The sequence below is a fragment of the Camarhynchus parvulus genome, chromosome 15 (assembly GCF_901933205.1).
Source record: "Camarhynchus parvulus chromosome 15, STF_HiC, whole genome shotgun sequence".
In the NCBI taxonomy this organism is placed as follows: domain Eukaryota; kingdom Metazoa; phylum Chordata; class Aves; order Passeriformes; family Thraupidae; genus Camarhynchus; species Camarhynchus parvulus.
The window spans coordinates 12,106,287-12,120,222 of NC_044585.1; the positions used below are offsets into that span (position 1 = coordinate 12,106,287).

Sequence of the window (13,936 nt, forward strand, 5' to 3'; positions counted from 1 at the left end):
CACAGTGCCTGGCATCAGAGGGGAAGGGGACCCACCTCCTCACTGGCACCAGGGTAAGGCACCCAGGGAAAACCAACCAAGGGACAGCAAATTTGAATTCTTCCCTAAATATTCCCAATGACGCCTGCCTGAGGAGCCACACGGGTGTTGTGAAGCTGCACTCCTGGAAGGGTGCAGTGCCCCAAAATCTGCTGAGACACAAGGCTGGGGACAAGGGCACCCAGCACTTGTTCCTGAGACCTTCACGCCAGGCTGAGCTGTGGAACTGCCACCCCAGCAGCTGCTCTGTGCACTCGCTGGTGCTTGAAAAGGTACACTGAAGCACCCTTAAAGTCCCTTTAAGCACCCTCAAGATCTTCAGGTTTCCTGAAGCCCTCCAGGATCCTGATGCTTCGGAAGCCAAAGTCAGTATTAAATTCATTAATATGCAAATTGCCTAATTTATTACATCCCTCCCAGCAGATCTTGCGCCAGACAATGGGATGTCTGTTGGGTGCTTTGCTCTGGAAATCACCACATGAACAATTCTTGAACAATTCTTATCCACCTGCTGCCAACCCAGCACCTCCCAACCGAAGGACCAGTGCCTTAAGATGGCTGATGGCATTGGGAAGGATGGGAAAAGATTCAGAGCAGGAAGGGGTTGGCAGGCTCACAGCTGAACCTCAGCAGTGTGGAAATGTCCCCTCCCAGGCATGAAGCTTTGGGGATGACCATGACACTGCATTTCCCATACTCCTTCTCCTCCTGCCACGGAGATGGATGGGGATTAATTTAACTTCCAGATGATCCAACACCCTGACACATGACCCAGCCAAACATGACTCCATAGTAGTTGTGCAAAGGCAGTGGCTACCAGAATGGTTACCCCAAGCCAGAGACATGGCTCCAACATGGCACTGGCCTGGCAGAGTCCCTGCACCTATAGCAGAGCCAGCAATGGGACGTGCAGCACCGGGATGGTTGGAGCAGGTGTCTCCTCACCATGCTGCAGGTCTGCAGTGGTATCTGTGTGTGGCCTCCCTCACATGTCCCCATCTGGCGTGACCTCCTGCTGAACCACATCTTGGCTGTGCTTGCAGCAGCCCTCCTGCAGCACTCGCTGCATGGAACCACAGACAACCAGCTGCCTCCTTCAGCTCGGATGAGTTAAGGCTGCGCCTCCTCAATCCTGGACATGTCTTTGATAGCGCGAACTGCAGGAGGACCAAAAAAAAGCTGCCCCTACTCTGAACCCTTCCCTTTCTCACCGTGGGGACACCCCAGCCACCCTCTGTCCTCTTCTGCGAGATGCCGGGGACAGCTTGATGCTTTCACAAGCGCAGGGAAGAGCACCCACGCCCCGCTGGCGCTGGGTGGGTGGGCGAGCATCGGGTGATGCGGTGACGGGGCGGCTCACGCGGCTCCGCGGCCCCGCTCCGCGCGAGTCACGCTGCGGCTGCGCCAACGCCCGCGGGCCGGCACCCTGGGCCCACAGGGAAGGCAAGGGAGCACAGCTACAGCTGGCAAGGCCACCGAGTCCCCACTGGGATCCAAAAACTCTGAGCCAGCTGAGGATCCACCCTGTGGGTGCTGCTGGGTTGGGAAGCGCCCGATGCCAGCGTCAGCTGCAGCCTGCCCGTGCCAGCAGGCTCTGCTCTCGCCCGCGCCTCATCACCACAACGGCTGAGAGGAGTGGCCCGGGAGCTCGGGACGCCTGTTTGGTGTTTAATATTCCTGGAAGCTGGTAACTGTTTGACAAGCAAGATAGGAGCTGACTCAGCGAGGAGCTGTGATGGAAAAGTTGTTCCCAAGAGGATTTGCTCCTCTGCTGCTGAGAAGTTGGTACAAGCCACTGCTGCCCTGCTTTTGGTTGGGTTAATGTTAAACAGAGAGCAGGACAGCCCTGTTGGCCTCATTCTCCCTTACTGGGAGATTTTCTCCTGTCTGGGAAGCAGGGGAGGGTGGGGAGGGGTGGTGCTGGACTCTGGCCATTGCTGGAGAGGAGCACTGCAGCCAAGAGGCCTCAGCCCTGCCACAGGGCTGGCCAGCAGCACCTCCACCACCCCTTGGCACCGCCTGCACTCCTCCAGCTGCTCAGCAGTGAGGGGGCTGCACCCCAGAGGATGCTCCCACACCAGCAGCGCTCATCCACTGGCTCCTGAATCAACCACAGGGGAAGCACAGAGGCCATTTGGAGCGGTGGGATGCACAACAGCTCCCTCTGACTTCATCCCACCACTTTGCTCAGCTGCTTTTTCAACAACCCCATCCACAGCGCTGTGCACATCCACAGCCTGCCCAGCCTGGCAGCACCCATCTTACTGCCAAACTGCTCCCTGTGAGCCCACAGAAGGCTTGCAGGACACTGGATGCAGGATGCCAGCCTTCAGTCCCTGGCCAACTCTGAGTCACAAAGGGACTGCTGGCCCTACATACAATGGTAGGGTGAATGCAGGAGTCCCACCTGGCCCAAGAGCCATCATAAAATTCAGTGCTACAAAGCTGTGTGTATTCACACGTATTCTTTAAAAAATGGAAAACCCTCTCTCCATGTGTGAGGCTCTTGGGTGGGGAGGGCCCTGTGGGAAAAGCTGGGAGGGGAGCAAGATGTTTCTCCAAGGAGGAAGCCAATGTTTCTCCTCCCTGTCCCAAGAGCCATCCATGAAGGGTCTGAGGTGCTCCTGGCTGCCAGGCCTAGGGGTGGGTGGAGGGCTTGGGACCGCAGTGGCTCAGGTGAAGACCCACTGGCATGGCCCAGGAAAGCTCACATAGACCACATTCTCCTGCCTTTATGGCCAGGATGGATAATTTTCCCCTACAGATCTGAACAACACCTCTGCCAAAGGAGCAACTCGCCCCCTCTTGCAGTAAAAAGGCATCCCTGACGTGACTTTTCTCCTGCCAATGCCAACTGAGACAGAAACTATTCCCAGCCCCGGATGCTGGCAAACCAGCACAAATTGGCTGTCCCTGAGAGCACACCCCGCTCCATTGCGTCACCCAGATGGGCAGCTGCCACCAGCAAATGCAGTGGCTCTGCACCCAACATCTGCCCACGGCCATGTCCTAGAAGCACCCGTGCGTTGGGACATTGCACTGCTTGCTGTGTCACAGCCCCTTTGGAAGCAACAGCCAAAGGGCTGGGGGCACATGGGGACACAGCTGGGAAGTCCCTTCGCCAGGGAGTGCCTGAGCAGTGATACTACCCAGGAGGAGCTCACCAAGGCACCCACAGGCACTGTGACACAATGGAAAAGCTCATATGGCCCTTGGGCCATGCCCTTGTCCCCTTGTCCCCCACTCCTACCTGCTCTTGTCCACAGCATCCTGCTCATCCATCTCGTCTGCGCTGCAGGTCGCGCTGGAGTCGCTGTCGGGGTTCACCCCGGGGCCTTTGCTGCCCTTGTGGCTTTCCTTCTTCTCGGCCTTGGGCGTCCCCTCCATCCCCGCCGTCCCTGTGCTGCTGACGCCGCTTTCCACCTTCTTGTCATTCCCCTTGTCCTTCTCCTGGCTCTCTTCGCTCTCCTCCTTCTTCACCTCGCTCTTGCAGGGCTCCTCGCTCGCCTTCTCCTCCGGCTCCTCCGTTTTCACCACGTCCACCACCAGCTCCTCCGGCACCTTCTCCTCGCTGCTGGGAGCCTCGGGAGCCGTCTCCGGCGGGGGGCTGGCGGCAGGAGCGGGGTTGGCAGGGGGAGCAGGGGGAGCGTCAGGGGGCGTTGGAGCCTCTTCCCATTTGACTGCCGGTTCCGTGCCGGCGTCACCTCCCGGCCCGGGTGGTGCCTTGGCCCCGTTTTCGCCTCCTTCTTTGGCTTCGGGCCTTGGCGAGGGAATGCTCTCGGTGTCGGAGCTGTTATTTACTGCAGCTGAGAAAAGGGAAGAAATAAAAATAAGGATCAGCCTGAGATTCTTGCTTCCCATATCGCTGCCTCCACCCCCTCCCTTGGGAAGAGAACGCCCTCGTTCCTCTGAGGGGGAGATGATCCCAGGGCTGGGAGAACTGTGCTGGGATCCCCAGATCCAGAGCCTGCTAAGCGAAGGGCTGTTCTGGGGGCCTCTCTGCTTGCCCAGCACGACTGTTAACCCCCACCCAAACACAAAATCACACGCCCAAAAGCCTGCAGACTGAGTGCCTGGAAAGCTGGATTTTAAGGGAAAACCCTGGCTGCTGGCTGGTCTGGCAGGACAAGATCTGCTCCCTTCTTGCCCTCTTACCCATGGCACATGATCAGCTGCCCCAGACCAAGCACCCTACTCGCTGCCTTACATCACCTGTCTCCCTGGCTCTGCCACCCCTGGAGCAGCTGGGATCATCCCAAAACACTACACGTGTTTGTTGTTGGTGGCAGAAGAAAGGAGGTCAGGGTCGGCGAAAGGAAAGCTCTGGCAGCGCTGCAGGACAGGTTAATTATTACATGGGAAGGATCATTCCCAGATCTGCCACCAGCAGCTTGATGTGAGCTGGAAGCACAAGCGTCCATGCACTGCTCAGTTAGGTGCTGCCAAGAGATTGTTTCTACAGCTGGGGAGAGGATCACTCCCTCCAAGGCTCGGCCGGACAAACACGGCCAGGGCCAGGAACACCAGGAGATTTCCACAGTCCCATCCCAGCGTGTCCCCACCGGGCAGGGCTCTCACACTCATGCCCCAAAGGCTTCCTCACATGCATTCCTTGACCTGCCTCCCTCCACAGCAGCTCAGACAGCTTTCAAACACTGGTGAGAGGAGTGCCACAGAGGGACTGTGTCCTAAAAGCTGTACATCGGAGCACATCCATCTGTCCTCAGAGGGAAATTGTACCACACTCATCAGGAATCAGTCTTCTCCAATCTTACTCACTTGCAAACAAGAATTGAGGTGTCCCATCACCCAGCCAGAATAAGGTTCACAGTGTGTTTGGCAAAACTCATCAACTGCCACTTGATGCTACTCTGAATGCTGTCCTGAGACATCCAACAGCGGCTCATCCCAAACTCAGCCAAGCTCTAGACTTCCTTGCATTCCCTCCAGATGCTGAATCCATAGTCTACGCCATAATTCCAACACTGAGTCTTTCCCCCTGTCCCTGGATTGGCCATGTGGCCCCTGCAATTGCAAGGTATTGTCTGAGTATTCCCAAATGTCACCCTGGAGCCAGCGCCCATCTCCTGTGTAACACCACCCTGGCACTCCCATGCCCATTACATTTCATGCACCTCATGCTTTTCCACAGCTCTGTAGGGCACTCCAGCAGCAGAGCAAGAGCCAATGCTTGGAGAGTAAGGCTCAGAAGCATTCAAGAGATCTGTCTCTAATCTCAAAATCATGTTGTTTCCTCTCAGGCACTCTTGCAAAGAGCAGTAACTACCTTTTACTTTGCTCCTGTGAGTCATGTATCACCTCGCACAAAGATTTACCTGGAATCTGCCTTGTAATGAGTCACTCACAAGGACGATTTGAAAAGATTTCCCATTTCAAGTCCCATTAGCCTGGGTGCTAAGGCCAGAAACCAGTGTGGTGCCAGAGTGCTGGTTAAGTTATTAAATTACTTTGACAGAAGTCAAATGGGCATTGTTGGAAAATTGTGCACATTTTCTCTGAACTCCAAACTGCTGCGCTTTCTAAGCGATAAATAGCTGTAAATTGTCACTTTCAAGTTGTTTCCTTTCTTTGGTATGGCTGGGAGGGAGAAAAATGCTGCCTTTAAAGGGAAAGAAGGAGGAAAAGCCCCACCAAGGTGCATCAGCCTTGCTGGTGGCAGACCATGGTTTCCCCTGCCTTCTCTCCAGTGCTGGCCTCCGGGAGCTCCACTGCCCAGCAAAGCAGCAGCGCCCTGATGAGATGGGGACAGACCTTGGTGGGTTATCTCTCCTTGAGCCCATGATAAGCTCCACGAGAGCTCACAGTGGTGGCTAAGAGCATGCAGGGACCCTCCTTTGGAGCAAACACTACAAAATGTGATTTACAGGAGGTCCTGGGAGACTGTGTGCTCTTGGAAAGCGCACTGATGGGAATCAGAAACCAAAGGGCTCCCAAAATAGCCATCTGTCCAGACAGACACGGGAGGAGGGCAGTGATCCAGGGCACTCCTTGCAAGCGTGAAATCCAGAGGCATCCAAAACGCCACGAGTGCTGTGAGACACCATCACCTTGGTGTGACTTTGGGGTGACAGACCCCTTGTGAGCGCTGACATGTGCAGCCCCAGAGAGGCCGTGCGCGGTGCCTCTGCTGCGACCGGGCAGCAAAGCCAGAGGAGCTGAGCCCATTCCCTGCCACAGCCCCCACCTGCCTCACCTTCTGCCTCCTCTGCCATCTCCTCCTCGTTGCCACTCGTCCCTGACACCTCCATCTCCTCGTCCTCAGCTGCGGGAGGGAAGGCGGCTTCTTCGTTCTGAACAGCGGCGCCTTTTTTCTTCTTCCTCTTGGCGTTCCTTTCTTTCTCCTGAAGAAGAGCAAGAACGGTGAGAGGCAAAGCCTATGGGGAGTTATGGGGCAGCAGAGAGCACTGGTCCTGCCTAAAGGGTCAAGAGGGACACTGCCAGCGACCCCCTGTCCTGGGTAAACCCTCTGAGCACCAGGCTTTGGGACCACACTCACCTGTTGAAAGCCCGTCAGTGTGGTGTCACCTGGCCAAAAATTTCTCACTGCTCTGCAATGGCCAGCTCCAGCTTCAGTAATCAGGGGAAGAATGGCACAGACACATGGACAAGGGACAAGCATGTCCCCTGCAGGTCACCAGTGCACGGCTGGCAAGAGCCTGGGGGGTCACATGTCTGCTCATGATACACGCGTGACACGTTTGGTCCTGCGCATTTCCAGGCTCTACCTCCAGCTACACAAACATGCGTGGCTGAGACTTGACGCTTATCTGCAGATAACAGAGCTGATGCCTCAGATACAGCCCAGCCAACATTTTCATGCACCTGCTTTCATGACCCCTTTGGCAGGTGCTGCCAAAGAACTTTGACTCCCATGCCAGGGCAGCTGTCACCGGTGGACAGTGGGCAAGCTCAGAGCAGCACGGCATCCCAAAGGTGACTGCCTGGTGTCCTGGCTTGCCCTGAGACAGCCCCAACCTCCCTGGCTGGAACATGTGCCACAGCCACGAGGGTGTGGACAGCTGCTCCCTCCTGCAGACCTAAAGGAAAAGTCTCGGCTTTGCTATTGTTTCCTGCTCTTGTTGCTTGAGTAAATATTACCAGTAGGAACAGGCTCATCATCTCCGGCTCTCCCTGCAAACCCCACATGAGTGACGTGTGTAGGACGTTTATTTACATGGATGAAAAGATAAAGCCATGGTGGAAACGTTAACTTTGCTGCTGGATCTCTGTGCTGGGAAGAGCTGGTCCCCCCCCTTCCCCCACCCCCAACTTTTCAATCCTTTAGAAAACTTCCAGATAAAACAAACAAATACAACTGCTTTTTGCTTGGAAACGCTGCTTGCTCAAAATCTATTTTTATCAGACTGGGCAGGAGAGAGGGAAAAGAGGCACTTGAGAAGCGGCTCTGTGCAGGCACAGAGGCAGAGGGAGGAACACCAGGCTCTGTGGTTCCCTTTCTCCAGCCCAGCCCTGCCGGTGGTGTCCTGGTGCTGCCCCGGCAGCGATTCAGCCCCGCACGTTCCTGTGTGAAGCAGCAGTTCCCCATCACGCTGAGGCGGTGACAAAGCGCCGACGTTACTATGGCAAAGACTTCTCTGCCTCTTACTCACGGGTCCGTGACTCAGCCACGGGCAGGAGCGGGCTCCTCACGGGGAATTAGCTGGGAACCAGCCTCTGCCTCAGCACCCTACTTGGCCACAGCCCGGGGCTGGCAGCTGCTGGCAGAGCAGAGCAGAGCAGTGAGCGGCCCCAGGGCCACCGTGGGTCTCTCTCCTGGCAAACCCCACTGCTGGTATTTAGGGGAAATTAAGTGAAATACAGGCAGCAGATCCTGCCTGCATCTAGAGACGTGTTCAAGGCCACCACTTTGCCTCTTATCACGCCTACAGCTCCAGACTCCTTGTGCAGTCTTGCTCCTCTCTACCTTCCACCAGGTACTTCTTGAGGAGCGTCCAGGACTTGGTGCTACTCGAGCATTCTGACTCGCCAAAACCACTGAGGATAGACCCTGAGCACAGCAAGGACACAGAACCCTGCACGAGGGGTCACTTCATGCCTCCTCCTCCACTATGTCCTTCTGGGCCTTCCTGACAAATTTGGCCTCTCCCTGCACACCCCACACCTGATGTGGCAGCAGCAACCCAAACCCTGCTACCAACAGGAACCACCCTGATGGGAACCTCCCATCAGGCTGAGCCTGTCCCAACAGCAGGACCAAGGCAAGCCAGACACACTCATTCCCAGAATCAGAGGCCACCAGACCACACTCCTGAAGGATTTTTGCTGTGCAAAGCCAGCATCATCCAAAAAAGCAAGGAATTAAAGGAATGTTGCTCAGAGGAGGTCCACAGGACTTGGTCTCCAAGCAGGACCAGCCCCAGCCCCGGGGGTAACTGGCACAAGTTATCCTCTCTTTCCTGCACAAGCCCAGACAAGCCCAGCAGACCAAAGTGACAGTCACACCACAGGCTGCTCCCAGTGAAGACAGAGCCTATCTCCAGCCACTAGCAGAAGGAGCAGCTCTGAGGACAGCGTGTCTGCCGATGCCCTGCTTTCCTTAAATGCCAAGATTAGCGAGTGCAGTGTGCTGAAGGTCAAGGCTAAGTGACGCTGATGCCTGGGACACATCTGAGCGGCGCAGCAGTGAAACCAAGCCAAAACACACAGCAGGGCAGATAAAGTGAAGCCTCAAGGTGGCCTGACCCTGCCCCAGCAGTAACAGGCTGCCTGTCCCAGGGTGCAGCTGGCTGGTTCTGTGTCTGTTTCCCACCCCACACTGGTCACACAGCTCCTCAGAGCCACCTGCACACTGCAGAATCCTGCTCTCACACCTACCTGGAAGAGGAGGCTACAATATTAACGAGCCCCATTTGGGAAATGAATGAGATCTGCTAATTAAGTTTACCCTCATTTAGTGTGAGAGGAAAAGCAGAGCCACTGCATTTCCCTGCACATCATCAGCAATAGCTGGTGCTGGTGAGGTCAGGGAATAATCTGTGGATGTCATGGCAAAACTAAGTGATGCCAGGCTGCTTCACACGTGCTTCCTCCACAGAGGTCATGGCTGATACTGGCTATAGGATGAGATTTGGAGGCTCGGTTTGCTTGAGATTATATTTAGGAGTCAGGAAGGAAGGTTCATGGCAATTTAATCTCAGTTGTTCTTTTATTTTATTCAGCTTTCTGGCATCTGCTGTTGCCACAAAACAATAGAGTACAATAAATAACAGCTGAATGTTCATTGTTCTTCTCCACGACCGAATCCCACAGCCTCCAATGCTCGAAAAATAAAATGATGATGCTGATACAAACTGCAAGTGAGAGTGAGCAATTAGACTGGAGAAGTCTAGCGGCTGCCTTGGAGGGACGGATGCAGGGAAAAATGTGGTTCTGCAGAAAAACACTTCCATGATATAATTTCTGCAACATTAGGGAGCAGAGTAAATTAATACACACCGGCTCCACTGCCAGCAAAGCCGTATGATCTTATTTCAGATTCTCCCCAGTAATGAACAATGATATCTTTCTAATGTAACTTTTTACATTCAGAGGGCTTGATGTACATTTCACAGAATATTTCATTCCAGCCTTTATATGGGTCTGGGGGTCTTTTATATAGTTTGTTTGCTTTGTTTCTAAAAACAATTCAGTGAAACATGGGAACACAGGAGTGTCTCTGTGCATAGAGAATTAATAAAAAAGAATCGCCGATGTCTTCTCTTTCTCTCATTCCTATAGACTGACTAGGATATTAAATTCCTGGGTGAGTCATTGAATGTTTTCCTGTCTTTCTTTTTACTCTTGCTGTAATAGCTTGCTTGGAAAGATTCCTGCATTGAACATTGTCCTTTGCATTTTCAAAGCACCCCTTGGGGGTTTAGCCATGTGAATTCTATTAGCCAGAAACTGGGAACCCCAGGATACTCTACAAATGAAGTAATTATAATCTTTAGTGTCTCTTAGCAGTCCAAGCTATCTCCAGAACACCAAACAAGCCCCACTACATTCACACCCTGCACCACATGCCAGGAAAGAAGCAGCATTAGCCCCATCTGAAGGGAAACCTGAGGCACGGAGAGGCGTGCACATCTACTTGCAGTGCTGAAGAAAACCTCTTTCAGAGCCAGGCTTTCCTCACATTGTCCTAAATCTTTGATTTCCTTTGGGGCAAACCAAAGCAGTTTAGTGCAGGTAACTGCAGAACCTGCAAGGTACAGACCCGTGTGGCCCAGCCGGGCTCTCTACTCACCAGGGCGGAACAGCACAATCTCACCAGAAACAAAGTATTTGCACAGCCATCAGAACTTGTATCCTGGCCAACACAGCCCTGCTCCTTATCTCCCCACGTACCAGCCACGCTCCAGACACCCAGGCAGCAGCCCTGCCTCATCCAGACCTCCCAGGGGGGACAGACGGGTGGACAACCCTTTCCCGTGCCACTCCACAGTCCCCAGAGCTTTCACCCAACGCGACGAAGGCCCCCCTTGGCTGCAGGAAGCATCCAAGCCCTTGCTAGGAAATATCCCCAGTGCCCAATGTGGGCTGGGACAGGGCTCTCACCATTTTCAGTTTGTGCTGCTGTAGGATCTCGTCCAAGTTCTGCCTCTTCTTGTAGTTGAAGTAGAAGTTTTTGCACTGCGACACGGTCTTGGAGCCCACCATCCTGGCAATGGCCGACCAGTTCCGCCCATGCTCAAGGAGACCTGCGGGTGGAGGAGGCACAGAGGAGAAAGGTTTGACACCAGATGCACTCACACAAGGCCACCATTATCCACACAGGACGGGAAACCTCCTCCGTGCAGGCCAAACTCCACAGGAACAATATGCTCACCAGCACCTGTCTGAATGGCTTCTAGAGCAGGGGATGACCTATGAGAGCCTGTTTTTCTTTCCAAAGGGGAAAAAGGCGCTGTGCTGACTGTCTCTGGAATAAAACACGTCCCACAGCCGCGTCTCAGCAGTCACGAGGCTGAGCAGAGCTCCCTGTCCCTTGGGATGGCTGCAGCAGGTGTTGGCACGCCCAGGAGAACTTGGGACAGCTGCTCTCAGCCCTGAACACGAAGCAAAGGCTCTTCCCACCCCGAGGCACACAGCCCTGCTAGGGAAGGGGAGGGAAGCTGGGCAGGTGAGTGGCAGCATGCTGGCAGGGAAGCCCGGCTGATGTCCCTGGCTGGGAAGAGGTGTGCCAGGGGATTAGTGCTGATCACAGGCTCATGAGCAAAAGCAGCTTCCCAGGTCAGGCATCACACCAAGGGCTGGCAATCCTGGCCAGATGGTGCCACCCGAACGTGGGGCAAACCCAGCAGGGTGGAGGAGGATGAGGAGGAGGAAGGGGACAGTCAGCACCCCATGTCCTTGCCATCTCTGCAGGGGTATCTGGGCACCCCTGGTTCTGCAGATGGAGGCAGGAGTTACAACCACAGCCCAGGGATGGGTGCAGTGGCACCCCAGGTTCCTGGAGGTGACCTGTGAAAGAACCATCCAGACTTTCTGGACTTTTCTTTCTCACTGCCTGCAGTTATTCCTGCTGTGTGGCTGGTCCTTCATGTGCTGTCTTGTGGGGCTCGAGCTGCCACCAGCCAGTGGGACACTGCCAGCCTGGCTTGCTCCTGACTGCCCATGTGATGCCACTACCATGTCAACAGCTCCTTACCCCTTCCCTGCACCTTGTGAGGGCACAGGATGCAGAGTCTGTAAGTCCAGAGTTACTATACTGCCACAGAAAGGTAACTTCAAGATGAAAGCCAGCACAGAATGAACCTGCTAAGAACATCTTTGTCCTTTGCTGTGGGACTTTCTGCCCAAAGGCCACCACCCACAGAGCCCTGTGTGGCTGGGAGTGGGCACTGACCACTGGCTCCACATCCAAGCCCCTCCCTGGCTGCTCTGACACCACAGGGCTTGGGACCATGGGGAGTCCCACACTGGGGCTCCTGGCATGGCTCTGTTCATGCCTGGGAACATTGCAGCTGTGCCCCAGCCCTGCTGCCAGCCCCCTGCCAAGCTGCTGCCATGTGGCAGCCTGGCCCTAAAGTGGCAGCCCAACCTCTGCTTCAACAACAAACCCCAGGGGATGGCTGATCTCAGCACAGCCGCACAAAACCAGACCCAAAGGAGCACCCCAGGATCTGCTCTGTGAGCCCATGCAAGGGCAGGGCACAGCATGGGGGCTGAGGGCATGGCTGCATTGAATAGATGACAGAAGTGCCCCCAGAGAGATTTAAATCCCCCCTCTCTGCTTCCCAGGTCCTGGAGAAAACCAGCAGCACCCAGCACAGCAGGAGTTAACACCCAGCTGGTGCCTGTATCCTGCCCGTCCCAGCACCAGGCTTATCAAATTGCATGTACGAGGCATCACATGCACTGAGCACCAGAAAGGCCCTGGCAAGCCAAGAAACAAGTTTGAGCTTTAACTCTGCAACTCCCAGCCTCGCTCAGCCAAACCCACGACCTCTGTCACCCCGCTGACGGGCTGGGACTTCTTCAAAAAAAAGATTAAAAAAAAAAATCACATCCGGCCACCAATCCTGAGGCAACGAGTGGGGCAAGAGTCCTCCCCCTGCCGTTGCTGAATGCCGCAGGGGAAAACAGGATAGTCCCCAGTGTCACAACCCATCCCCTCTGACACAACCCGCTGCTGCCTTCCAAAGCAAACAAGCAGCTCTGTCCCTCTGCTCATCAGCACACTGGTGGCCCAGCACCAAGTGTGACAGCCGGGCCAAGGCTGATTGTGTGCCCCGGGCAAAGCTGAAACGAAGACACTGGCAGCGGTGGGGATGTGCCGTGAGCAGGGGTGCTTTGGCAGGAAAGATGCCAGAAGGCAGGAGCTGGCATGGCAGAGCTCGTGGCTGGGAGGTGATGGATGTCAGCGTGAGTGGTCCCAGCGTGGTGTGACCTTTACCGGCCACAGGCAATGCCAGCTGTCCTTCCTCCTGCCCAGGCTGTGCCCCTGCTCACCAGGACACTGCTGAAGGAGCCTGCAGCAGGGCAGGTGGCCACTGCTTGGGAAGAGGAGGAGGAGGAGGCTGCCTGCAGCCCCTGCCCGTGGGACCAGCAGGGAGCTCCGCCACTCTTCTTCTACATGAAACCACAGCAAAACAGCAACACCTGCTTCCCACACTGTAGTTATCTGCACACTCGGGAGGGACCAGCCGAGACAGCCCCGGTAAGCTCCGGGCTCGCCAGGCACCGCATCTCCATGAGCTGCTCCAGCAGAGCCACCCCCAGAGCCTGCTCCCCCTGCCCCGCGCTCCCCGGCGCTCCAGCCCGGCACGGCAGCACCAGCCCTCGGTTCCACATCGCAACTGAAACTATGACTAACCGAGTTATCAGATCCTCAGGAAGGCTGAGCTCCTCGGCTCGGGGCGGGGGCTCCGGACGCAGGCTCTGCCGCAGGCACGCAGCCACACACAACCTCGAGGTTAACCCCATCCTTCGGACCCCAACACCCGACTTACGTGCTCCGGCGGGCAGGGAGCACACCCGGAGTGTGCAGCGGGTGGGCTGGGAAGGACACGGCTCTCAGGGCACTTCTTCAAAGCCCCCCCGGGCACGGCAGCCCGCGGCAAAACGCTGCGAGTGCTCCGCTCACACCCTCCCCACGCATTTCGCTTTCGCTCCCTCGCAGCAGCCGGAGACGGAGAAGAAAGCAAAGCCGGTTCCTTAAATCCTGGGGGCGAGAGGATTTCAGAGCCATGGGCGGCCGGGAGCGGCGAGCAAACGGGCACCGAGGCTGGAAACCAGGTCACAGGCGGCAGACTCCTGACCCCGATGGCAGAAGTTGGTGGGAACACATGCTCCGGCCCCAGCGCTCTTGCCTTCGGAGCGAACAGCGTTCTCCGCTCTCCTCCGCTCGCCCGCCGGAGCGTTCCAGCCG

At 55.8% G+C, this 13,936-nt stretch overlaps 1 protein-coding gene across 16 annotated transcripts in view; it reads right to left on the reverse strand.

Annotated features, from left to right (window-relative positions):
• Window positions 1–13,936, reverse strand: part of NCOR2 (nuclear receptor corepressor 2) — a 226,709-nt gene that overhangs the window by 33,188 nt on the left and 179,585 nt on the right. For all 16 annotated transcript variants that reach the window (XM_030959051.1, XM_030959056.1, XM_030959054.1 and 13 more), the window contains exons 18-20: window positions 10,621–10,763; window positions 6,254–6,401; window positions 3,290–3,845 (exon numbers count right to left, since the gene is read on the reverse strand). In XM_030959051.1, the coding sequence (XP_030814911.1) occupies window positions 3,290–3,845; window positions 6,254–6,401; window positions 10,621–10,763 (847 nt within the window). The remainder of the gene's footprint in view (window positions 1–3,289; window positions 3,846–6,253; window positions 6,402–10,620; window positions 10,764–13,936) is intronic.